Source organism: Lissotriton vulgaris, chromosome 6, assembly GCF_964263255.1.
Source record: "Lissotriton vulgaris chromosome 6, aLisVul1.2, whole genome shotgun sequence".
Taxonomy (NCBI): Eukaryota; Metazoa; Chordata; class Amphibia; order Caudata; family Salamandridae; genus Lissotriton; species Lissotriton vulgaris.
In genome coordinates, this window is record NC_141694.1 from 1,230,693,254 (window position 1) to 1,230,718,349 (window position 25,096).

At 45.3% G+C, this 25,096-nt stretch overlaps 1 protein-coding gene across 1 annotated transcript in view; it reads left to right on the plus strand.

The window, feature by feature from the left end:
- The window catches only part of SYTL3 (synaptotagmin like 3), a 653,935-nt gene that overhangs the window by 485,992 nt on the left and 142,847 nt on the right, over nt 1-25,096 (plus strand). Inside the window, exon 12 of the mRNA XM_086927324.1 lies at nt 18,027-18,197. Coding sequence (XP_086783450.1) covers nt 18,027-18,197 — 171 coding nt within the window. The remainder of the gene's footprint in view (nt 1-18,026; nt 18,198-25,096) is intronic.

The following is a 25,096-nucleotide window of genomic DNA, read 5'->3' on the forward strand; positions in this document are numbered from 1 at the left end:
AAAGGTCACCTCCGATCCTGATCGACAAAGGGTTATGGTCGCTGTAGATGTTTGTTAGAATTTCAAAGTCAGTGGCTAAATCAACTGGATCTCTTGAGAGGAATATGTGGTCTATGTAGGAGCCTTTACCGTGGCCTTTGTACGTGGGGACGTTAAACTGGTGTGAGTCCTCCAGTGTGGTCATGGCGCCGGTTAGATTCCTTCCATCTATTAAGTTATTAATACTGGTGCCTCGGGGCGAGTGATCAAAATGAAAGCCAGACCTCCTGTTGCAGCCTAAGAGGCCAATAGGTGTCGTTTCAGGGTTGCCACAGGGGTAGGCGTTAAAGTCTCCAGCGATAATGATATTTCGAGGTAGACTGTCCGCTTTTATTTCTAAAAAGTTTTGTAATTTGAGAATGTTACACTCCTTGTTTAATAACACGGCATTATAAAAATTAATAAGTGTCAGTGCCTTTTTACCATTCCTGAGCACTAAGGTTTGAATATGTTTGTTGTCCGATGCTCTGATTGTGACCTGGCAGCTGAGTGCAAGGCTTATGTAAGTTGCCAGGCCCCCTTTAGATCTTCCGCTATTTGATGGGGTTGCTGGTAAGAAGAAACTTTGAAAGCCCTCAATGTATGCATTTTCATCTGCTAGCCAGGTTTCTTGAAAACATAGAATGGTATAATTTTTTACATAGGCTAACCACACAGGATCATTAACCTTAACGGCTAAGCCGGCTATGTTCCAGGATAAAAGATGTATGGAGCGTTGTTCGGTGAGGCCCAAGCCTGCTATCAGGGCCTGATCTGCGGGGGGAGAGATTGCTTGGGCCCCATGATCCATTATTAAGTGTTCTTGCGATACATTGCTAATGGTTACTATGCGTTGAGTTAAATTGGTGGAACCTGGGTGGCTGCGCCCATTCGCGTTCAATGTGTTTACTTGGAGTTGTACTGAAGGGGCTGCCCTAGGCGCTTCACTGGCCTCCGGGGAGGAAACACTTATGCACTCTGGACAGGTGCTTGATGCTCTATAAAGGGGAGCTACCTTAGTTGGGGGCTCAACAGGGATAGGGTAGGAGGATGGAGATACGGTTTGTCAATCGATCTCGTCTAAGTAGTCGATATTATAAAAAGCATCAAACCTATTAGAAATAGGAACCCCATATTGTGTGTCTAAATATTGGGGATGTGAGAAAAGCTGCTGCTGGGGACGAGTAAAAAGCTCGCTTCTCTCCTGATATCTGCTAGGATGGTTGCTAGGTCTGCTCTGCCATGGCTGTTCATGCCTATAGTCGATGTGATTTGTTCGAGTATATGGGCCAATAGGCAGTGTATGGGCCCCTGATTGGTTATCAACTATTGGCTCAAGCAGCCCCTCCTGTCCGTAGGTTGACTGCACTTGTGTGCGACGATGACCACGGTTATTTGGATAAAAGTAACTTAGAGCCATGGTACGGATCAAGCTATTTGTCACTCCGCTTTTCCAGCTACTTATAAAGCTGGCAGCACGGCTATCCCCAAAGGTTACCACTATACAATCACCCTCGGTCGATTTAAATCTGTTTCCTACCCAGTCTACTCTTCTTACCTGTGCAATATGACCATTAATATGTTTAGGGATCGGTCTATGAGTTGTGAGCCAATGGCTCACCTTATTTTTTAGGTCCCCATGTGTTTCTACCCTGTCCCCCGTTAGTTTAGGTACACCAATCATTACAATGGTGTACGGGCTACATTCAGGCGGGAGGTTAACATGAGGTGGGCTCTTTACTACCACCGATTTTGTCGTGTTTGCACCTGATTGATTTGAAGATATGCCCTGTTTGGGGTTTTTGGTTGGTCTTGTTTGTTCTACCTGGGTAGTTGCTATTTTGATTGGGGAACTTTCAGCGGCCCATTCACAATCTTCTGTCTCTGCATCATGTAAGGTTTGAGAGCTACTTGGTATGGCTGCCACTGGGTGGGATATGATGGTACCTCTATCTTGAGTTGTCGCTGGGGTGGTTAGAGGAGTCTTTGGCTGATTTTGTTTACTAGCAAGGGTAGGGTTAGCTATGGCTTTTTTTACCCTGGGATTTTTATTGCTAATCAAAGTAAGGGAATTACTGGCTGGCGTGAAGGTAGAAATTGGTTGTGATACCTTCAATGTTTTAAGCAGGGTGGATGTTGCGTCATTTTGGGCACTTTCAAACTTCCCTAAGGCATTCTCAATGTTAAAGACTCTCTCACTGATAGGTAACAGAAGGGACTTGATCAAGCTCTCAAGGTCACTCAGAAGTGATTTTGTATTTATCATTGTATGATCAGCCCTTCCTGTGGTGTGTATAGACGTGTTTGTGGGTGCTGTCGTCTCTTTATTCAAGAACAGGTCTGGGTTTTGACTGCTTATGAAGGGACATAAGGTCGCCTTTTCTGGGGCAGGTTTAGCCAGTCTAAATGTAGACCAAATATCTTTAGCTGAGCTGAGGTGTTTGGCCTTGAGGTGAGATTTTTGTTTTTTTACAATAGATGACTTGGGTTTGCCTCGTGTGCCAGTAGACCTAGTTTTGCTCTTTATCAAGCGACTGACTTTAGTAACCGGTTTCGTAGTTGTAGATGTAAAGCCACCCGAGGAAGGGGCTACTGAGTGTAAGTGAGCTATAGGTGACATATGGGTGCTGCTACTGCTTTCACCGGTGGGTGCAAGACTATTGTTCCTGCTGTTGCCTGAGGGTGAAATAAGCAAGGCTGTTTGCGTGTTGTCTCTTGTTTGGGGGCTAGGAAGCCCTGTAAATGACAACGTTAGAATAGACTCCTCAGAGTTTATAGTGTTATCCAGAATGTTTATGTTACCTGTGGTGTGTAAAGAGAGGTCGGGGAAACATAAATCTGGAGTAAGTGAAAGGCGTCTTTCGGAGTCCTGAATAGCATCCGCCACGACATTGATCGTTTTTTGTAGCATTAAGTCTATGGCGGTTATTGTGGGAAGAGGGCTGTTGGTGACATCTTTCAATCTGGTAGCTGATCTTGTGGTCACGGGGGTATTTCGACTTTTACTCATCCTCGCAAAGTTATTTTCAGTTGTAGGCAATATTGCTGAATAAAGAGGTAATAGCTTGCGAGTGCAGATGATTTAGATTAGCATTGGGCGTTTACCTTAGTTGGTGTCAGCTGGGCAGGATCTCAGGGGGGTGGCCCCGTCCCGGGCTCCTCGGTCCCCGGAGGGCCACAGAGGGCCCGCCCTTTGCCCGGGCTTAGCCCGGCGCTGCCCCGCGCGCTCCCGCGACGCGGGAGTTGAAAGCTGCTTTTAAGCGCCTCCTGGCGCGCTCTGCCTCAACGCGACTTCCGGTCGCGGAGGCTGCTGGGAAGTGTAGTCTTTCCCTCACCCCCACTCGGCGGCAGCGCTGTTGTTGTGAGGCTGCGGCGGGGGGGGGAGGTACTCGACGGTGGAGCTGCAGCAAGGTTGGCGGTAATGGTGCTCCTGGGACGGCTCCGCTGGCTGGGATGGCGACTCTGCTCCTGGTCAGTTTCTGGCGTTTTGGATATTACCCACTCCTTTGAGGTTTGAAGGCTGCTTTTAAGCGCCTCCTGGCGCGCTCCACCTCAACGCGACTTCCGGTCGCGGAGGCTGCTGGGAAGTGTAGTCTTTCCCTCACCCCCACTCGGCGGCAGCGCTGTTGTTGTGAGGCTGCGGCGGGGGGGGGAGGTATTCGACGGTGGAGCTGCAGCAAGGTCGGCGGTAATGGTGCTCCTGGGACGGCTCCGCTGGCTGGGATGGCGACTCTGCTCCTGGTCAGTTTCTGGCGTTTTGGATATTACCCACTCCTTTGAGGTTTGAAGGCTGCTTTTAAGTGCCTCCTGGCGCGCTCCGCCTCAACGCGACTTCCGGTCGCGGAGGCTGCTGGGAAGTGTAGTCTTTCCCTCACCCCCACTCGGCGGCAGCGCTGTTGTTGTGAGGCTGCGGCGGGGGGGGGAGGTACTCGACGGTGGAGCTGCAGCAAGGTCGGCGGTAATGGTGCTCCTGGGACGGCTCCGCTGGCTGGGATGGCGACTCTGCTCCTGGTCAGTTTCTGGCGTTTTGGATATTACCCACTCCTTTGAGGTTTGAAGGCTGCTTTTAAGCGCCTCCTGGCGCGCTCCGCCTCAACGCGACTTCCGGTCGCGGAGGCTGCTGGGAAGTGTAGTCTTTCCCTCACCCCCACTCGGCGGCAGCGCTGTTGTTGTGAGGCTGCGGCGGGCGGGGGGAGGTACTCGACGGTGGAGCTGCAGCAAGGTCGGCGGTAATGGTGCTCCTGGGACGGCTCCGCTGGCTGGGATGGCGACTCTGCTCCTGGTCAGTTTCTGGCGTTTTGGATATTACCCACTCCTTTGAGGTTTGAAGGCTGCTTTTAAGCGCCTCCTGGCGCGCTCCGCCTCAACGCGACTTCCGGTCGCGGAGGCTGCTGGGAAGTGTAGTCTTTCCCTCACCCCCACTCGGCGGCAGCGCTGTTGTTGTGAGGCTGCGGCGGGGGGGGAGGTACTCGACGGTGGAGCTGCAGCAAGGTCGGCGGTAATGGTGCTCCTGGGACGGCTCCGCTGGCTGGGATGGCGACTCTGCTCCTGGTCAGTTTCTGGCGTTTTGGATATTACCATGGTACTTGGGACGGCGAGGAATGCCCTACCTGTTGTTAATCTAATGTTAGAATTCTTCCTCCTTTCTTTTAATCTAGAGAGTAAATGATTTTTCGGATCTTTTTTTGAGATAGACCAACATGACGATGGATCTACAAAGAGATGATGTAACCCAGCTGCCTTAAGCATAGATTCCACATTGTTTAGCTAGCTGATCTTTCTCTCATCATCTAACTTCAAGACATGATTAATTATATCTCTAGTTAACTAGAGAGTTTCCTTTCTCCAAACCGAATGCCACATTAGGATAGGTAAAAATTCTAATTTTATCAATGATGTAAGGGACCCCCAGTTCTATATGGCAATTAAAATTAGAGCATGGAAACTAACTTTTTCAAAAAAGTCTCTTCAGTGCTTTGAAGTTTAGGGCAGTCCACAATGCCCCACACCGCTGCTCCATACATGGCTGCGGATACACTTTTGACCTCATAGATTTTCTTTATTACTTCAATGGGTTTTAGTCCAATCTTTTTTACAAATTTAAAAAGAGCCCCGATATTATTTTCCATCTGTGAACCCCTGTTAGAGATCACACATATCCAGTTACTTAGTTTGTCAAACATGATCCCTAAATATTTAAAACAATCTAAAACTCCCAGCTTGCCCCCTTCAGTATGGATATAAGGCTGTTTCCTCTGCTTTGCACCTGTCACTAAAACAAAGGACTTGGAGTAGTTGATTTTCATATCCAGATCATTTATGAATTTAGTATACTCTGTTACAAGCCTACGCAGTGCATTACCAGTGCGAGCTAGAATCACTATCTGAAAGAAAACGGTTAGTATTAGATTCCTTACCTTAGAATATCATCAGGCGTCAGTCTGGATCCGGAAAACTTTTGCGTAGCAGTACCCTTGCGCGTCGGTAGGAGTCGTCTGCGGCTCCGCGACTGTCATCTGCGTTGTTGGCGCTGGGATGACGTCGCCGGAGTACTTAGACGCCGCCCTTGCACGCTGACGACAGTTCTTCTTTTTTCCGCGCCAGCAGCGCAGTGAAGAACCGGGTTTTAAACCCAGCGGCGCCAGGGGCACGCCCAAAGTCATCGGATTCACCTGTCTTGGTATACAGAGATACGGAATAATTCTGGGTGGCGTCAAAGACCAAATTTATTAGCTGCAGCTAGTAACAGAAATCCTAGAAATACAGCATAGCGTATATTCTCAGGAGACTGCTCAATTTTGTAAGGCGAAATATCCCTTTTTATACCCAATATTCACATTATAAATGCACGTCCACTGCACAAAATTTTAGCCAATAAGGTACATTATCAAACAAAGTATCACATGACAGAAAACTCAGTTTGCAGTAACCCAACCCAAAGTTAATTATTAGGAACGTCCCAAATTCAATCTCCACAAGCCGGACAAACCCATAATTGAAAGCACAATGCATGTAATGAAGAAACATAGAAAGGAAACAATGACAGATAACGAGCAAGATAAGGCATGTGTAAAGAAACTAAAAGTTAACGATGTCCTGAACATTGATTGGCAATCTCAGACAACGATCAACCAAGGAAATTGGCTTAGCAAGGTCAGTTTCAGATGAAGGGGTCGGTTCCTTACAATTCACCTTAGAGTCAAGAAGAACCTAGTTAATGTATACCAATACGAGAAGGCCAGGTCCCTTTATTCGTTCGACCACATTCATCGGCCTACGTGATGGCAACACAAAATGGAGGCACGGACAAAATGGAACCCATATTCGAGACAAAGTCTCTGAATACGTAATGAACTCGCTAGTTAACGTGACGAATTCACTCCATATTAGCCGTACTTACTAGATACGGTACAACATCACCAAAATCGTGACGGAACCATAACCTCACAGGACAAGACAGAATTTACAGAACCTCAGACGCTCCTTTTGCCATTACGTAGGCAATAACCCAAACTCATGTTAATCTGAATCTAGATCTATATCAATATTCATCAGATCATCAAGGTGTTGCTGGAGCATCATCCTACTACTCTCCACTTCTCTCGAGACTGGTCTCGGCACACACAAGGTAGCACAAAGACTACAAATGGCGGGACCACACTGGATGCAAAGACAGCAAGAGAAAAGGATAGCTAAAACCATACCAAATAATGTCAGAATCTTCCATCCCCATTTAGACAGTAGTCCCCAAAACCATCCAGTCAACGACCAGTCTCCTTCGTCCACAGGAATAGACTCAGAAATCTTATGCAGTCTAGAGATGGCTTGGTATACTGTAGGGGCATTATCTGGTATGAAAACACAGCAACTAGATTGTATCAATTTACATACCCCTCCTCGATCTGCAAGTATGATGTCTAACACCATACGATTCTGCAACGTCATAAGACGATCCGCTTGAAGCTCAGTGGTAACATTACTAAGGGCACCTGCAGTTTCATTTATAGAGGCCTCAACCACTCTCGTAAGTTGTTGTATATTCCTGCTTTTGGCCATAGGACCCCAAAATGGTAGGGAACCCTTGAAAAAGTCTCCTACTTCCTGTGCTGCCGTATCTTCCTGATCGAAGACACCTCTACCATATCTTGTCCTATGATAGTCTGGAGTTGTAGTGTATGTAGGGGGAAGCAAAAATGCCACATAACAAGTTCCCGAAAAATCAGGCGGCAACCATGTATAGGCTCTGTTGTGACAAACAAAATATGTGCCTTTAGCTGGCATGAACAGAGGAGAAGTCTGAGATGAATAGACATAGGTTTGAACACACACACTATTGCCTAGCTGAGCTCTCGGATTTCGACCACTACCTTGCAAACAAAAGTGGCCTCGATGGGGTACAATCCAAATCAGGGGAGACCTTTTTCGTCTCTCCTTCTCTGTCAAACTGGTACTGTATCCAGTCACGTTCCAACCAACGTAAGCCTGCACCTCATCCTTAGGGATAGCATTATATGCATCAATATCTCGGATCATATCTACTATTCCCTTTATCAAGGCACTATTACTCGGATTGTCTTTCATGGAACGTAAGGGATATACCTCATTTACATAGATGAACATAGTCTGAAAAGCCCATACAGACCCCTTGAAAGAAAAAGGCAAAACCAAATAAGGCATACCTCTATCTGTCGTATGAGGCATAAGACCACAGACCCAGCAATTAGTGGTATTTACTACCAACTGATGTTGATGCAACAGCTGTATAAACAAATTGTTAACAAATTCTGACCTCCTTGTCTGTTCATGTTCAGGCAACGTGTAAAATTGGTGCAAAGTAACAGTAGTAAAGGAAAGCATAGGTTGGGAAGTGGGTGCAGATTTCAGTGGTGTAGCATAAACAATCCAACCCACACAAGCTAATGTGATACTTAAAAACATAAAAGAACACCATATGATAAAACATTTGCTACGTATTAATGTATAAAATCTTGTCTTAAAATCCATTTCCTCAACAACTCTTTCAGTTACCAAAAACTCCATCCTCTAACGTGCCGCTCACGGCAATTTTCCTTCTTCACTTAAGTGTGCGTCTAGGCCTCCTAGACGTCCCTAGAACCGCAGACCTTTCGTCAATACGCGGGTCACCCCTTAAGAACTTATACCGTGACCCTGCAGCTGAGCTCGGATTGTGGCTCGAAAAAGAAAAATAGAACAAAAAAGTTTCTTGTCTGAAAGAGTATAATTCTCAAAAAGATTCAAATGTATTTGTCCATTTTAGACCGCAGATTATAGCGTTCTATACCAGGCACCGTCTGATCCTGGAAAAGTGTATCTGGTTGCGTAGTGCCAAGTGTCAAATGCGATGGCACAGCTTCTTGCAGAACTTCGTCATCCGCACCTTCCGACTGAGTCCATTTCAAACGTGCGTCAGTAAAAGACACAAATCTCAGAACCCTTTCAGTCTCAGAATCAGCAATACCGTCCTTGACCCACTGATCGTATGGTAAGGGTAAGGGTACCCTTTTACAATGGGTGCCGTGCACCCAGTTTTTCTTGCCGCAAACCTCGACGGCAGTCCCAGTCGCCAATAATACTTGATATGGGCCTGTCCACCTCGGTTCCAGATTCTTTGTCCTTTTGAAAGTTTCCACTCGCCAGGTTGAATCGAGTGACCTGCATCCACAGAGGCTGAAGGTAAAGTATCATGCACCTGTTGGTGAAGAACACGCAATTTCGCAGTCAAGTCATGTAAGTAGTCAACCAACATAGGGTATTCGATGTCACTGTATTTATTCGGCCTCGGCACACCCCAAACATTTGCCTGGCGTCCAAAAACAATCTCGTATGGGCTAAGTCTCACACGAGAATGTACTGTTGTTCTAGTGGACAAAAGTGCCAACGGTAAAGCCTCAGGCCATGTAAGGCCAGTGCTTGCTTGTATCTTGGCCAATTTAAGTTTAAGAGTGCCATTGTAGCACTCGACCAAACCAGCTGACTGAGGGTGATTCGCAGCGTGGAATTTCTGCCTGATTCCCAAACCCGCACACACTTTCTTCATAATCTGACCCACGAATTCACTTCCGTTGTAACTCCATACCATGCTCGGCAAACCATACCTCGGGAAATACTCTTTGAGCAAAACCTTGGCTGTAGATAAAGCAGTATTATCCTTGAGGGGGTAGGCCTCTATCCATCTGGAAAAGACACAAACAACCACAAGGACATACTTCAGGTTATTGCATATTTCCATGTGAATAAAGTCTAGCTGTAGCACCTCACACGGATACGTTGGAGGAGCAAAATGACCCGCTGGAGTTGGGGTTCCCTTGCCAGGATTATGCATCAAGCAAATCATGCAGTTTTTAACCAGATTCTCAGCACATTTAGGAATTCCAGCATTCTGCCATACCGGAGCCAACAACTTACATATCCTTTTTGAACTGATATGAGCCAATCCATGAGCCATTGTAACCACTGGAAGCACATACGCATCAGGCAACAACCATCGCTGGTGCTCCGACAACTCAACCCAACAGCCAGTCAAATCCAACATTCCCGTAGTCTCTCTCCACACACTCAATTCTTTCTCAGTAGCTTCTGCCTGAATCGATTTCACACTTTCTATTGTATCTTCACACATTCCTTCTCTCATAACCCATCTAGCAGGACCTGCAATATACATACGACTCGTCACATCTTTCGCCATTTCTCTCGCTACTTCATCCGCAAACGCATTGCCACGACCAACATCAACCGTAACTTTCCTATGTGCACTGCATTTTACAATCGCAACTTGTGTCGGCAAAGTAAGTGACTCAAGAAGTTCATTCACTAATTGTCCATGCTGAATTTTCATACCATGGGAAGTAAGAAATTCTCTCTCTCTCCACAAACGTCCAAAACTATGAGCCACGCCAAATGCATATTGGCTATCAGTATACACATTCACTCTCTTTCCTTTCGACAACACACACGCTCTCGTCAGTGCAATCAACTCTGCTGCTTGAGCTGAATTCTGTGCAATACGTGCAATTTCTACAATCGTGTGCAAAGTCGTAACCACATACGCTGCAGTCGTATCGCCATTCGGAAGCTTAAAGCATGAACCATCTACCCATAGGGTACCATCTGGATTCGAAAGAGGAGTATCTTTCAGATCAACTCTACCTTTCGTTTCCTCCTCTGTCCGGAGAAAACAATCATGCTGTTCCTGAGCATCTGTCTCTAAAGAAATCGGCAACAATGTAGCTGGATTCAATGTGTTGCACCGCTTAATGTGCACATGACTAGCCAAAAGCGTCAACTCAAGACCTGACAAACGCGCACTAGTAAGATGCTGAGTCCTCGTTCTATTCAATAAGGTATCCACTGCATGTGGGACCATCACAATCAATGCATTATCCAATACCAAACCAGCAGACTGTCGGATAGAAACAGCCGCTGCCGCTGTAGCTCTCAAACAACTAGGCAATGCCCTAGCTCCCGGATCTAAAGTAGCTGAAAAATACGCACATGGGCGCTGCTTGTCTCCAAATTGTTGCGTCAACACTGACAACGCACAACCTTCTCTCTCGTGTACGTAGAGTGTAAAAGGCTTACTGTAGTCAGGAGTACCCAACACCGGAGCAGAACACAACGCATCACGCAATTCAGAAAAACTCTTCTGACATTCGGCAGACCAAGGAAGAGGGTTTGGTGTGTCCTTAAGAGTAAGTGCCAACAAAGGTTTCGCTAACAAAGAAAAATTTGGAATCCAATGTCTACAATACGAGGTGATACCCAAAAAGGCACGCACCTCTCTCTGTGTGGATGGCACAGTCATTTGAGCAATCGCTTGAATACGCTCTGGGGTCAATCGTCTTCCCTCCTTCGACAAGAGATGACCTAAGTAGGTCACTTCTTGGCGGCAATACTGCAACTTCGAAGGTGATACTATATAGTGAAGGTCAGACAAATGTTGCAACAAAGAAAGTGTAACTGCTTTACAAATCTCTTCATCATCAGCAGCAACCAACAGATCATCAACATACTGTATAAGAGTAGCACCAGAAGGCAAGACAAAAGCATCAAGCTGAGTTTTCAAAGCCTGACTATAGATGGAGGGACTCTCACAATATCCTTGAGGAGCGCGCTTAAACCTGAAACTTCGGCCTCCTAAAGAGAAGCCAAAAATATCCCTACTTTCTTCGGCAATTGGAATACTAAAGAAAGCATTCTTCAGATCGATAACAGAAAACCAAGCAGCTGTAGCAGGGATCATAGTCAGTAAGGCAGTAATGTCCGTAACAACAGGAAACTCTGGCACAACAATCTAATTGACCTCTCGAAGGTCGATCACAAACCGATACACAGGTGGCTGGGAAGAGTTAGTACGCTTAAGAACAGGCAGAACAGGACTATTACACACATTACCTCTCGTTTCTTCAATCACACCTTTCTCAACCAAATCATAGATAATCGCTAAAAGAGCTCTTTCACCATCACTAGAGATCTTGTATTGAGGAATGCGAGGTAGCTTAGCATTCGACTTGAGGGTAACAACATAGGGTGGAACCTGCAAGAGGCCAACATCATTGGGACCTGTAGCCCAGAGAGTATCAGGGAGCGTACACAATTCCAGTGGAAGCCGATCTTTAGACAAGTACATCGAAGAAATCACTTTCTTACCCAACGTAAGATGTACTCCCGAAGGAGAACAATGTAATGTCGCATGCAACATTTTTAATAAATCCAAACCCAACAGATTCTCACCACAACCTGTCGTTAGAATAAGGGGTGCTTGCAATTCACAAGGCCCAATAGAAAGAGGCAAAGGACAAGAAACCGGATTACGAACTGGGGCGCCAGAAAATCCTACTGAGACATTCATCAAGCCAGACAAAGGTGCGCCAGGGAGTTTAGAGTGCATGATAGAACTCTTAGCCGCACCAGTATCCAAAAGAAAAGGCTCTGCCACACCTGATGTAATTACTTCAACATAAGGTCCACTCTGGTCTACTGGAACTGACACTACTCCCTCCCTTTGTCCATGGCTGTCCTAGCTATCATTAAAACCAGCACTCTCGCTTCAACATAATAGTCAACCGTGTGGTACTGAATAGACTGAACAATCGGAACATTCTGTTGATCAAAATAATTCATAGAATTCTGAGGGGGAAAGGATCGTTCATTCTGAGGAATAGTACCACGTCCTCTACCCCTAGGTGCTTGTTGAAAACCACCACGACCTCTCAGATCAGACATACCATTCGTACGTTGTAGCAAAATCGGACAACTATTCTTGAAATGACCTTCTTCCCTACAATAAGCACACTGATTAGGGCCTAGCGGAGGAAAAGACTCAGGCTTCTGCAACATTCTCTGAAACTGTGGGGGCTGCTGAAACTGGGAATGTTGCTGCCCCTGATTAGGGCGAGGTGGATACGCCTGTTGTAGAAGAACCTTTGTTTTTAATTCTTTAGTCTTCTTCTCTGCTTTATCCTTCTCATCTTTATCTCTATTCTCGTAGTATTGTGCAGTAGCCAATATCTGGGCCGAGGAAGAAACAGCCCATGAACTCTCGGAGTCCTTTAACTTATTAGAAAGCTCAGGGAGAAAATTAAAAACAAATTTATCTACGAACAACCTTTGACCACCTTCTGTACTCATGTCCTGACCACTGTGATCAATAAATGTTTCCTCAAACCTAGTGAAGAAATCAGACACACTCTTGTCTTTCTTTTGTTTGCATGCTGCTAACTTGTCCCAATTCACCCGCATAGGAGGCATCAACGTTTTCATTAAATTAATATTCCTACTGGGTAATTCTGCAACTAAGGGTTCAGGTTTGGCAGCTCCTACCTGTCGACCATCTGCAGCAACAATATTAACCCACGTATCTCCTAACTCTGCCGCATGATCCTCGTGACAGATCTTCGCCCACAAGGGTTGAGGAACTACATTACCCAACAACATATCCACGTCAGTTAAATTCATAACACACGCATCAACTGTCTGAGACAACTCCTTGTAGTAACCAGCAGGATTTTTACGGGGGTCAGGCAAAGTCTGTTTAAGAGCCAGGACCTCAGCTCTCTTCCAAGGAACATATACCCACACTCGCTGAAAATGAGCCGGTACAGCCACAATACCCTGATTAATATTAGCCACAACTTCCTCTCTCCATACAGGGGGAACCTCTCTCATCGGGTACTGCTTCACTTTCCTCCTAACAGAAGGGTCAGGTTCAAACAACGACTGAGAAGGAAGTCTACACCTAAACTCAAGAAGCGTCTGTACCGCTTCCTCAACATCGGGACCCACTATCGTCCCTTTAGCAAATTCGGACTGAACATCAAGCACTTCCTGCGGAATCGGACCCAACTCATTATTTTCCCATTCTCCACGAAGGAAAGTACACATTACATAAAAAACATACCTTTGCTTAGGCGGATCCCACTGTAAGAAAACATCCATAACTGCTTGTAAATTATACCTAGAAACATTTAAAACCCATCTACGAGCCAAAAGATCCAACACTGCCCGCTCTTCGGGACCAGGAAGCTGACTACGACTCTGCTTAGTTCCGAAACCGGGGTCATATTCAGTGACCCAAAGAGTGGAGACAAAAGACTAGCAACAGTCTCAGTCATTCGCTTTCGCGCAGAAGGAGAAGAAGTTGACATGAGGACAGGAGACAAAGTGTTTTGAGGTGACAGAGACGTAGGGTCAGTAGCAAAGGAAGTCGAAGGTAAAGGAGAGGAAAGCAAAGGAGTTTGAGGCAGAACTGTTAGCAAAGTTGGCGGCCCTAAAGAAGGCTGCGCCAATGGAGGAAGAACTAACTGTGGAGGGACGGGTGGCTGGACAACACCAGGGGGTTGAACAACTGGGGGTCGCGGAGGTGCCGTAGCACTCTGCACATAAGGGGGTGGTAATCTCAACAAATGCGATATCAAAGGATCCTTTTCACGGTCATTTGTCGCATTCGGAAAAAGAGGTGGCAAAGCCGGATAACATTTGTCAATGGCCATGCAATGTTGTCTATCTGATACCTCAATTGCACGATCTTCTTCATCTTCCTTAAACTGCCTAGCAGCTTGTAGTATCGATATATTCTTTTCTTTCCTATCTCTCTTAGCTTGTTTAATTTCTCGCTGTTTGGCTTCCTTACGCCAGAGGCAGAAAGAGTCAAAAATCGCCGGCCGGGCTTTCTTCTTAAATAGCGCAACTTCTAGGTTATCTAAAACCTCTGATTCGAAACTACCATGTTGGGGCCATCGTAAGACACCATCTTTCTTTGTATAGCGGATCCATACTTCATTAAAAGTAATTGGACCCATGCCATGCTTTGAATAGAGCTCATAAGTTGGAGTTCCAACCGGAGGTATCGGACACGAGTCCTCCAATCGGGAATCCCTGTTACAACTATAACAAAACCATTTCCTAAATTTGCTAAGACCAGGTATCTTATAGCTCACTAATCTAGCTTCAAACTTCAAGGGGTTATCAAAAAACGATATACTCGCAAATATACGAGCCCCTCTGCTTTGGTAATTGCAATAACCAAATCAAAACCAAGAAACCAAACAAAGTCGTGGGAGCGACCCACTTGTACTTAACCAAAATGTCTGTCATGCCACCAGAAGACCGTCTAACGTCTCGCCTTACAAATCATCCCAAGAGGGTCCAAGACAGGGCGACAGTCAGGGCAGCAGTCCTTCGTAGCCGTCGGAAAGGGGGAAGCCTCGCAGTAAAAACCTTCGGTCCACAGTCGACATACAGGGGCCGATGAAGTGGGGGCCCTCCTCCAGTATTTCCTCACGAAGCTCCTCACAATCTTCGGGCTTGGACCGGTACCGCTGAAGTCGCCCCACATTGGGCGCCAGTTGAAGAACAGGGTTTTAAACCCAGCCGCGCCAGGGGTACGCCCAAAGTCTTCGGATTCACCTGTCTTGGTATACAGAGACACAGAATACTTCTGGGTGACACAAAGACCAAATTTATTAGCTGCAGCTAGTAACAGAGATCCTAGAAATACAGCATATCGTATATTCTCAGGAGACTGCTCAATTTTTTAAGGCGAAACATCCCTTTTTATACCCAATATTCACATTATAAATGCACGCCCACTGCACAACATTCTAGCCAATAAGGTACATTTTCAAACAAAGTATCACATGACAGAAAACTCAGTTTGCCGTAACCCAACCCAAAGTTAATTATTAGGAACATCCCAAATTCAATCTCCACAAGCCGGACAAACCCATAATTGAAAGCACAATGCATGTAATGAAGAAACATAGAAAGGAAACAATGACAGATAAGGAGCAAGATAAGGCATGTGTAAAGAAATTGGCTTAGCAAGGTCAGTTTCAGGTGAAGGTGTCAGTTCCTTACAATTCACCTTAGAGTCAAGAAGAACCTAGTTAGTGTATACCGATACGAGAAGGCCAGGCCGCTTTATTCGTTCGACCACATTCATCGGCCTACATGATGGCAACACAAAATGGAGGCACGGACAAAATGGAACCCATATTCAAGACAAAGTCTCTGAATACGTAATGAACTCGCTAGTTAACGTGACAAATTCACTCCATATTAGCCGTACTTACTAGATACGGTACAACATCACCAAAATCATGACGGAACCATAACCTCACAGGACAAGACAGAATTTACAGAACCTCAGCAGATCCGGAAAAAGTGGTACCCATAGTCAATTTTTTACTAACTCTTTCGATCCTTTTTGATCATTTTTCGAAGTCTTCTCGACTCCGAACGGGGCCAGTAGGGATGCCTGGATTTGAACCCTGTGAGGACTGCGACCGACTGATGTCAGTTACCGACCCTCACCGCCGGTGCCTTCACTGTCTCGGCTTCGACCACGACGACAGGGCCTGCCCCGACTGCCGAGCCCTGACGTCGAAATCTAGGCGGGAGCTGTCCCGCAAGTGGCTCGAGCTCCGGCAGTCGGCCCCGCGCCGTGAGAGGTCCCGGTCCGGACAGAGGTCGAGGGACCGGTCGCGGGGTCGGAGCCATCATAGTTTCGGGAGTCACCATCAGTCTTCGGGCTGGAAGTCGTCAGGTAAGCACAAGAAGTCGAAGAGACGTCATCGCTCTTCCCACTCCCCCCGACGCTCGCGCGTTCAGGTGACACCACCCACGCGGCTCCGTTGGAGTCGCAGGTGTCGCGGCCTGCTTCATACCCTCCGGTCCCTGGGCAGGACACGATGCCGGAGGAGATCGAGCGTTTCCTCATGGCCATGAAGTCGCTCTCTCCTCCGACGGGCTCTGCGGCGCCTTCGAGCCCAGAACTGACGTCAGCGCGCAAGGGCGGCGTCTAAGTACTCCAGCAACGTCATCCCGGCGCCAACGACGCCGAGGACGGACGCGGACCTGCAGACGACGTCTACCGACGCGCAAGGGTACTGCTACGCAAAAGTTCCCGGATCCAGACTGACGTCTGGGGATATTCTAAGATAAGGAATCTAATACTAACTACTGTTTCTTACATATATATCGTTACCGAAGGTAAGTAACTTGTTCGCTTCGTCCGCATAGAGAAGTAACAGTACCTGCAAGGAATTAATATAAGGCACATCTGGCATAATACCCACTAGAGCGGATTCAACAGCATTAGTGTACAACGAAAATAGAAAGGGGCGAGAACGCACCTCTGCCTTACACCTCTAGCAATCACTAGCACATTTATTTTCTTACTGGAAGCCACACTGAACTATCAATGGATCTGAGAGTCAGTAAAGGTGGGCCAAGATTGACTATATGGATCACAGGAAAGTAGACCACAGCTCAGACATGAGAGGCATCTCAGCATGAAGTTTCAGGACCCAATTTCTGCAAACACTAGAATCCCTCACGTATGTGGTTGCCACTTTTCAGGAATTCAGACAGCAGAGACTCCTAATACAAGTCATGGATCCCGAGAAGCTGGCAAACCTCTTTTGGGTGGAAGCTGAAAGTTCTCTTGCATTCCCCGGCTGTAGACACAGGAAGATTCATTACCACTTTGGGAGCATCAAGTCTATCTTTATTTAATTCTCTGCATAAACAGAACCATGTAGAATTTCTGTAATCATTACTATGCCTGTGTGTGAGAGGTTATTTTTTTACTTATCTGAATCAGTCAAATAATTTTAATTGTTTTTTGTATCCTCTCTTCCAAACGTTTTTCTTTGCATTTTTGTATAGTGTCTTTTAGGAAGTATGTTATGGCAGAATGAATACAAGTAGATAGGTTTGAATGTTATGTATGTTCATTTCATGATTGAAACTTTTGTACAAGGTAAAAATCGATTTATAATTGTATCTGAAGACAGTGTTCATTCCTTATATATCTCGATTTTCTATTTATCTATATCACTCATATTGTACACAAAACCCATCCAACCTCGTTCTTTTCATCAGGACTACATCCGCTCCAGTTCTAAGATCATTTTTGGAGGACACCACTCTTGCATCACACCACATGCAACAGCGCATGGCTACAGCTGCCTCTTAACTGACTTCCAGTTGGAGCCTCCCTCAGAGACTGAGCGGTGCTAATTTACCTTTTATCATATTCTTTTGGGAGTTCATTGTCCTTTCACACCAAACAATTGATTCGGACCAGAGTGAGACGTAGCACACATGCCTCAATATTTGCCACACTGACGGACAACATGCAGTCATTAAACACAGTGAGGGATCACAAACCTCTAAATCTTCAGTGTGCATGCATAATACCTGTAAGATATATCACATCACTACGAGAGACTGAACATATGCCAATCCCTAAGATGCTCATTCAAGCTGTAACTGTAACAGGCATGCCTTTCCTGCGGTCTGGTGACCACGACAGAGACTGCGACCACATTCTCTTGCTCTTTTTAACTCTCTTCATCATCTTGTCTTTCTATCTGACGTTGACGTGGACTGTCCTAGTTCAGTATACAGCATGGGGAATACAGTAGCCCATTGGGGAATGCCTTGTGTTTATTATCTGTTTTATTCAATTCCCTGTGATCTTACAGTACAGTATCGATTATTGCTTGCTGGAGACTCGAATGCTGCAGGTCTCTGTGTGGCACGCAGGGACACTGAGGCGTAAAGTCTTCCTTGGAGAGGTGCTGATCCCGCTGGAGTCTTGGAACTTTGAAGACAATTCCTCACAGTCCTTCAGCTGGTACCAGCTGAAAGCACAGGCAAGTGCATAGCACAGGTTCATTTTGTTTCCAATGGTTTGACATTCACCCAGCCACATGCATATTTATATATTGTAATGATGTGTAGCTTGGCAATGAACATTACATGCTTGTCGTTCTTACTGAACTTTCCTACTTGTTAATAACCCAGAAACCTATATGTGTGTTAGCCAGCATTGTTTCTTTCTCATTCAGTAGTAAGCTGTTTTTTTCCGCTCAGTTTTATTTTTTATTGCGACCATGAAGGAATAGTGTTTTCCGTGCAGTTCCTTTTTAGGTCGAGCTGGAGAAAGCAATGCGAAGCATTGCGTCCAGCGAATTATTTAATGTTGCCCGTCTCCTGGGAATCTGAGACAGGGGTCGGGCACGCGCGGAGATTGGTGTTTGTGGACACGCACGTCCAGGCCGGCGCCGTGCACATCTCCTGTCTCAGATTCCCTGAAGTGCGCAAACACACACATACACACATGCACACACACACACACGCAGGCAGGCACACACACGCACGCACGCGCGCACACACACGCGCACACGCACACAGACAGACGCACACACACACGCGCGCGCACGCACCCCCCGCTCCCCCACACTTACCGGGGTCTTTCCGCGTGTCCCTGTCTCCCTCGGCAGCCAGCGGGTCAGTCTCGGCAACAGGCGGGGCTCTCCACGACCACGGGAGCCCCGCTAGCTCACACGCAAATCTTCCGGCTGGCTACAGGAGCGCGGGGTAGGCTCCCGTCTGCTTCCTATTTGCGGCCCGCCCCCGTCCCAAAACAGGTTGCCTGGCTTCCTTTCCAATCCGGGCTGCGGCGGTGAGTTTTTTTCAATACGTGACTTGTTTTGCTTGTCATCCATGTGTGGAAAATCAGCATACTCCGAGCCTACAGGAAAAGCGTTATAGCCACAACCTATGAAATACATGGTTCCTGTTCCATCGCAATGGTGTGCGCTCTGCAAAACAAAACACGAAGCAAATACTGTGATTCGAAGATCATGGTTGGTTTAGAATGATTTGCTTTATTTTTCTAAATGCAGTTTCAGATCTAGGATACATAGCAAGAAAATCAATCGGAGAACTGTACAGATGCTCTTGTTGCCTTTTGGGTAGGTCTGCACAATACCGCAAACATACATACAAGAATATAGAAAATTCCACCAACGTTCTGTTGGGTTCAAAATATGCAGACCTGTTAGGTGCATCAATCCGGCATGTCCTAATTGCTGGACATAGGGCGGAGTAAAGTTATATCTCCGAAACAAAGGTGGTTGAGTTTAATATAACAATTTCTAAGGCTTTTGACTGAATCTGCAGTAGCAGTCATTGATAGTCCAAACATTAAAACAATGTTGTGGGCTATATGTCCTCACGACCTATAGTGGGTAGGGAAATCTTGTAGGTAGCTAAACACTAGCTTATTCGTATTAAGATGCATTTTGCAAGGTGACTGCAATCAATAAATCAGCTGATCCAGGAAGAGCAATGTCTGTTTTCATAAGTGTCTCTTTTCATAAGTGCCTCTTCTACCGTGATGTAGATAAAACAGGAGTAGGGTACCCGTCAACCGTGTTGGGATTGGGGCGTAATAGTATAAAAAACAACAATGTCCCAACTGGTATTAGTTAAAGACAATTAGTAAAGATATGTAAATACATTATCTGAAAGGAAAGCAAGGAGTCTCTCTCCTTGTAATTCTGACAGGTGCTAAAAGCATCATTTTATGTATAAAAGATTTTTTGAAAAAGGAACAAAATTATAATTAACAGTTATAGCAGCACTGCAGTATATAAATCACAACAACTGAAAAAACAACCCAAATTGTACGTGGTGCTCTAGGTGTCCACCATCCATTCCCGCGTTACCCTCCCCCTGTCCAACACTGCTCTCTTTGTCCTCTTGCAGCACTGCCCACGACCCAGTCCTGATGAAGATCCTATAGTAATCTGGATCGAAACGCCGTCGACCTTTCAGTGCAAATATTGGCGCGAAATACGAAGAGGTTGAACATTTGAATACTTGTAAAATGAATTTCTAATCCATCTGGAACCGCCGTATACTCAGGAATACACTGTATATTTATTCACCAGTCACCTTGTGCCATTCACGCTGTTGCACATTGTCACCTGCGTCGCTATATTGGTTTTCACTGTCACACCTAGAGCACCACGTACAATTTGTGTTGTTTTTTCAGTTGTTGTGATTTATATACTGCAGTGCTGCTATAACTGTTAATTATAATTTTGTTCCTTTTTCAAAAAATCTTTTATACATAAAATGATGCTTTTAGCACCTGTCAGAATTACATAGAGACTCCTTGCTTTCCTTTCAGATAATGTATTTACATATCTTTACTAATTGTCTTTAACTAATACCAGTTGGGACATTGTTGTTTTTTATAATATTCTTCTACCGTGAGGCAGCTGCTCCCAACCCTTCAGTATAAACCAATACATTTCAATCGTCTTCTAACTTACCACTCCATCTGACTCCACCACATTCTGTATTCCTTGTAGTTGCTCCAATAATACCATACATTGTCCCCTTTATAATTCCAAAAACATTCGACAATAACAAAGGGAGTTACATTTTACCATCGTTCCCATTAGCCTCTCATGATGTGAAATTGTTTTTTGTGGGGCTGCAACATTTTGGCCGATCAAACAGCTCTCTTCTGGGTCACTAACCAGTGAGGAACATATCAGTCACCAGATGCACTTGACAGTCCACCAACTGAAGCACTTGTCCTGTGGGTAGGTTGTCTCATATTTACTACTGCAGGTACCACAATACTCTCACATACTCCCTCAGTGGGAACCAGTGCTTCTTCAACTTTGATTACAGAAGCCACTGAAGAGCCTGAAATCTCACATTTCCTTATAATGCCAAAATAATGCAAGAGATAATTAGCCTAAATAACCTGTGGACTCCTTTCTTATTCAAACATCGGAATATTCTTTACTACTTCTCTCTTTCTGGACACTAAAAATTGTTTTTAAAGTGTATTACTGAACCGCTAAATTGACTTTTTTTGCTGTTTTTGTAGAACGAAGCCTAGCTCAAAAGCATGAGTACGGTACACGTTTTTCCCTTTTTAGGCACAGGGAGATTTAGCCATTTGCCCAGGATCAAAAAATGGTGACCAAGACATTCAAATGCGGTTCCCCATATTCCAATGCCAAACATTTTAGCCACTAGGCCCATTCCCAACACTTGCAACATACACAGTCTTGCAAAGTAATACAATTCCCTTTTTTTCCAACCTGTAGGGTTAGATTCGTGATAAGGACGCTATCTCACTACTTTTAATTGGTAAAGACACTTCAATAAATATCAAAATCACCTTGTGTGAACCGCTAAAAAATGAGATATGAAGTCCTATCAATTGTGAAGTTTATAAGATATTTTATAGGTGTTTACACGGCGCAAACAACTAGGAGAGCGGCAGAGAACTGTACAGATCACAGTGTTTACAATGGTTAATTTAAACATGTTTAGTTGGCTTCAGATGACATAACTGTGGCCTACTCTGCATCTACTGACATTAAGTTTACAGTAACAGGAACAATAAATAAATTCAAACTACATCAAAGAGTTCTCTTCAACCACGTATCTCTTCTGCGCATTTCAATTTTTTGTTGCACAATTGTCATGTGCTTTCCCAAGTTGCCCAAGTACACCATTCTATAATTATGCACACATGTAGGTGCTCCTAAATGTTCCTTATTTGACGTATCATAATGTCTTGAAAAGTAATAGGTTTATGTATATTTAACTTTATTAGTGCAGCCTTATTATGTCAGATCCCGCCATGTCGAACGTGTGGCTTTCACTGGCTAAAACCTATAAAACGTGCCCTTTTTGGTAGAAAAACCTGCACCTTAGTTTACTGATTTATACTTTGACTCTTCTCGACTTCAAACTGAGCAGATTCTGTGCTTGTCCTGTCGTTGTTAAAAAATACTATAGTTCTCGCTATATAATTCCTGTGTAAATCACTTTATGTAGAGCCTCTTGCATGTGCATGATTTGCTGTTTTATTGATGCTGAATTGAACTTGACTAACTCCTTTTTGCAACCTGTACTGATTCTTAAATTTGAATAAACCTTTATGATTTTCAATTTGAATTCTGTCCTCAGAAGGTTTTGAAATGCAGCCCTATAGGATTTATTAACTGAAAGGGTTAACAATAGACACAGCGATTGCACTAACACAGCACAATAAACAGCTGATGGTAAACACAGAATAAGGGGCCGATTATGATCGCGGACGGACTTGAGTCCGTCCGCGACCCCTGAGGAGGAGGGAATGTCCGCTGGGGCTGCGGCGTTCCCTCCGAGCAGATTAGGATGTGACCGCCAGGGTGGCGGTCACATCCTCTATCTTTAACATTGCGGCGGGTGGAGCTTCAAGCTGCACCCGCCGCAATGTTAAAAATGCATGCATCTCATTTGCATGCACAAAGCGTCAGGCACCGCGCAGTGCCTGCTGCTTTGTGCACGCAAATGCATGGTACCCCCATGTGCCTTTTAAATTTGGTTGGACTTCAATAAATGCTGCTCATTGAAGATCTTAATAAACGCACACAACACATGCCGTAACTCACTGCGCCCACCATGTTGTTCTTCTGTTATTTGTTTTTGTGTGTCTGTGCTATTGGCAAACTGGTGTTTTGTGCATAGCAGATGCCATGAATTATGGCGCGTGTTATGTGTGTTCATGACTGTAACTGGTGAATTTCAGTCGTTTTACACATTTGAGCCAGAACATCACCCAGTTTGCCCAAACCCGGCTGTACAATGTCAGCTGCAGGCCCTGCTCCCAAACCTCATTACACATGGCTGAAGGTCATGCACAGAGGGTATAAGGCTTGCCCTGAGACCAGGTCCTGTGCAAACCCTCCTGCCATTCAATCAATTCAAGGCCAGACAATTTAGGTGGCTTTGCTTATGTTTTGATTTGACACTGCCCGGAACTTGAAAATACATTTACCTTGCCGCTGGGTCCCGCATCTTCGCTCCAGCTCTCCTCTGTCTCGGACTCCACACAGCCAGGCACCACTGACCAATCACAATGCTGGATCCGTGATTGGTAAGCACACAGGCTCCCCTGACCAATCACAATGCTGCAAAGCAGCGTTGTGATTGGTCTGAGCGCCATGGTTCGGCGTTCAGCCAGGAACTGGGGGCCTGGGCATGTTCTCCATACAGGCTGTAATGCAGTCTGCATCTGCATGGAGAACAGGGAAAGTGCGCATGATTGGTTTGGGTGGCCCGAGAGGGCTGTCCAAACAGTCATTGTGCAATTAGGAGGGTTGTACCACTCCTACCCTGCTCTGCAGCCCCGCCCCATCACACAAAGCTCTGCAACAGGAGGACAAAATAAAATGACAATCCCATTACGTTATTATCATTTCATTATTTTGGTGCCTCAAGGCAGTAGGGCGACGCACTTCCGCATCAGGGGAGGAGCCACGACTGGTGTGGAGTGGTTAGTCCCAAGATTTTACCAATTTGTAATTACTTATCAGGTTCCTTTTTGATTTCCTGTCTAGTACTGTAATATATAACTCCATAAAATGTCTTATTTTTTTTTCTCAGAAGCACACTAGAATCACTTCCCAATCAAATCTTTACCCGCCACAAATAATGATTCTTGGTAATGAGTAACTTTATACATCAGTGTGCATCAAGGAATGTCATAGCATCATCAGATGAACCTGAGGTTGTAGAGCTTCATATCCACCCTTGGCATTAACTCATGTTCCCATCACACTATTATAGTATTACTTTTTTTATTGGTGTTGTTATTAATGATTTCTTTTATTAACTGTGCTGTTACTTAAAATCTTTACAGTATAAAACACATGAACAGCGCCCCCCCACCAACCACCCTTCCCCCAGGAACAACCCGGTATTCAGCTTTAAAATAGCACTGTGGCTACAAGGGCTCTATTTACTACTTTATGTCCATTTAAAACTTCAATTAAAAAAAGAGTTAAAATATTGGGTTACCACCCTTTCGCATTTTTACTCCTATAGGGATCAATGGCTATATAAAAATCCAACAGGGTCATTCCCTTTGTGAAATTACTTGTCATTAAAAAAAATTCTTAGCATGCCCCCTGATGGGCCCCAAGTTTAATTTATGATTCCAGTGACCTTGCGAAAAACCCCTGGTTTAGGTGACAACCAACAGGGTTAGGACACCAGATGATTTTCATTACAAAATGACAGGAACCCTGAGTTCTGCTGCCTTTTGATGGGAATCAAGTGCAATTCTAATTTGATGGATAAACTTGCCAACTCTGGCAAGTAAGCAAGTTGTGGTTTCTGAAAAGCACCAGTCCGAGGCCTCACTGCAAGTTCTGAAGCCCATGTCCCTTAGGGCCAGGCGCAGCAAACGACGACGATCGCTGGCCAGCTTTGGGTAGCAGCATAAGAGATGTAGCCAGAATTCTCTGTGGTAATTGCATAACCGGCAGGAGATGAGGCTGTCAGTACGTGCCCATTTTGGGTTAAAATCCGAAATCTTGAGGGCCGTGAGGAGCAAGTACAGAATTTTCTTTCTTGCTGGGGCTGAAAGTGAGTCTCGCAAATACAGTTGAGCTTTCCCAGGAGTATATGACTTATCCAGGACCAGTGTGAGGGCGTTGTACCGGAGTGATGAACGATCCAGTTCAGACGAGATGGTCTGGACTTGGCGCTTCACAGCTTTGGTCCAGGCAGAATAAGGAATTTCGTGAAGGGGCATGCTCTTTGCCTCGATTTTCAGTTGGTCCATTGCTTGTTTCAACTTGGAGTGCCATGGGAAACCCGCTTCCCTGAAAATAAATTTTAGGAAATATTTAAGATTGTTTTCAGGGGCTTTAAGTACTCTGATGTAATATTTTAATATGTCCTC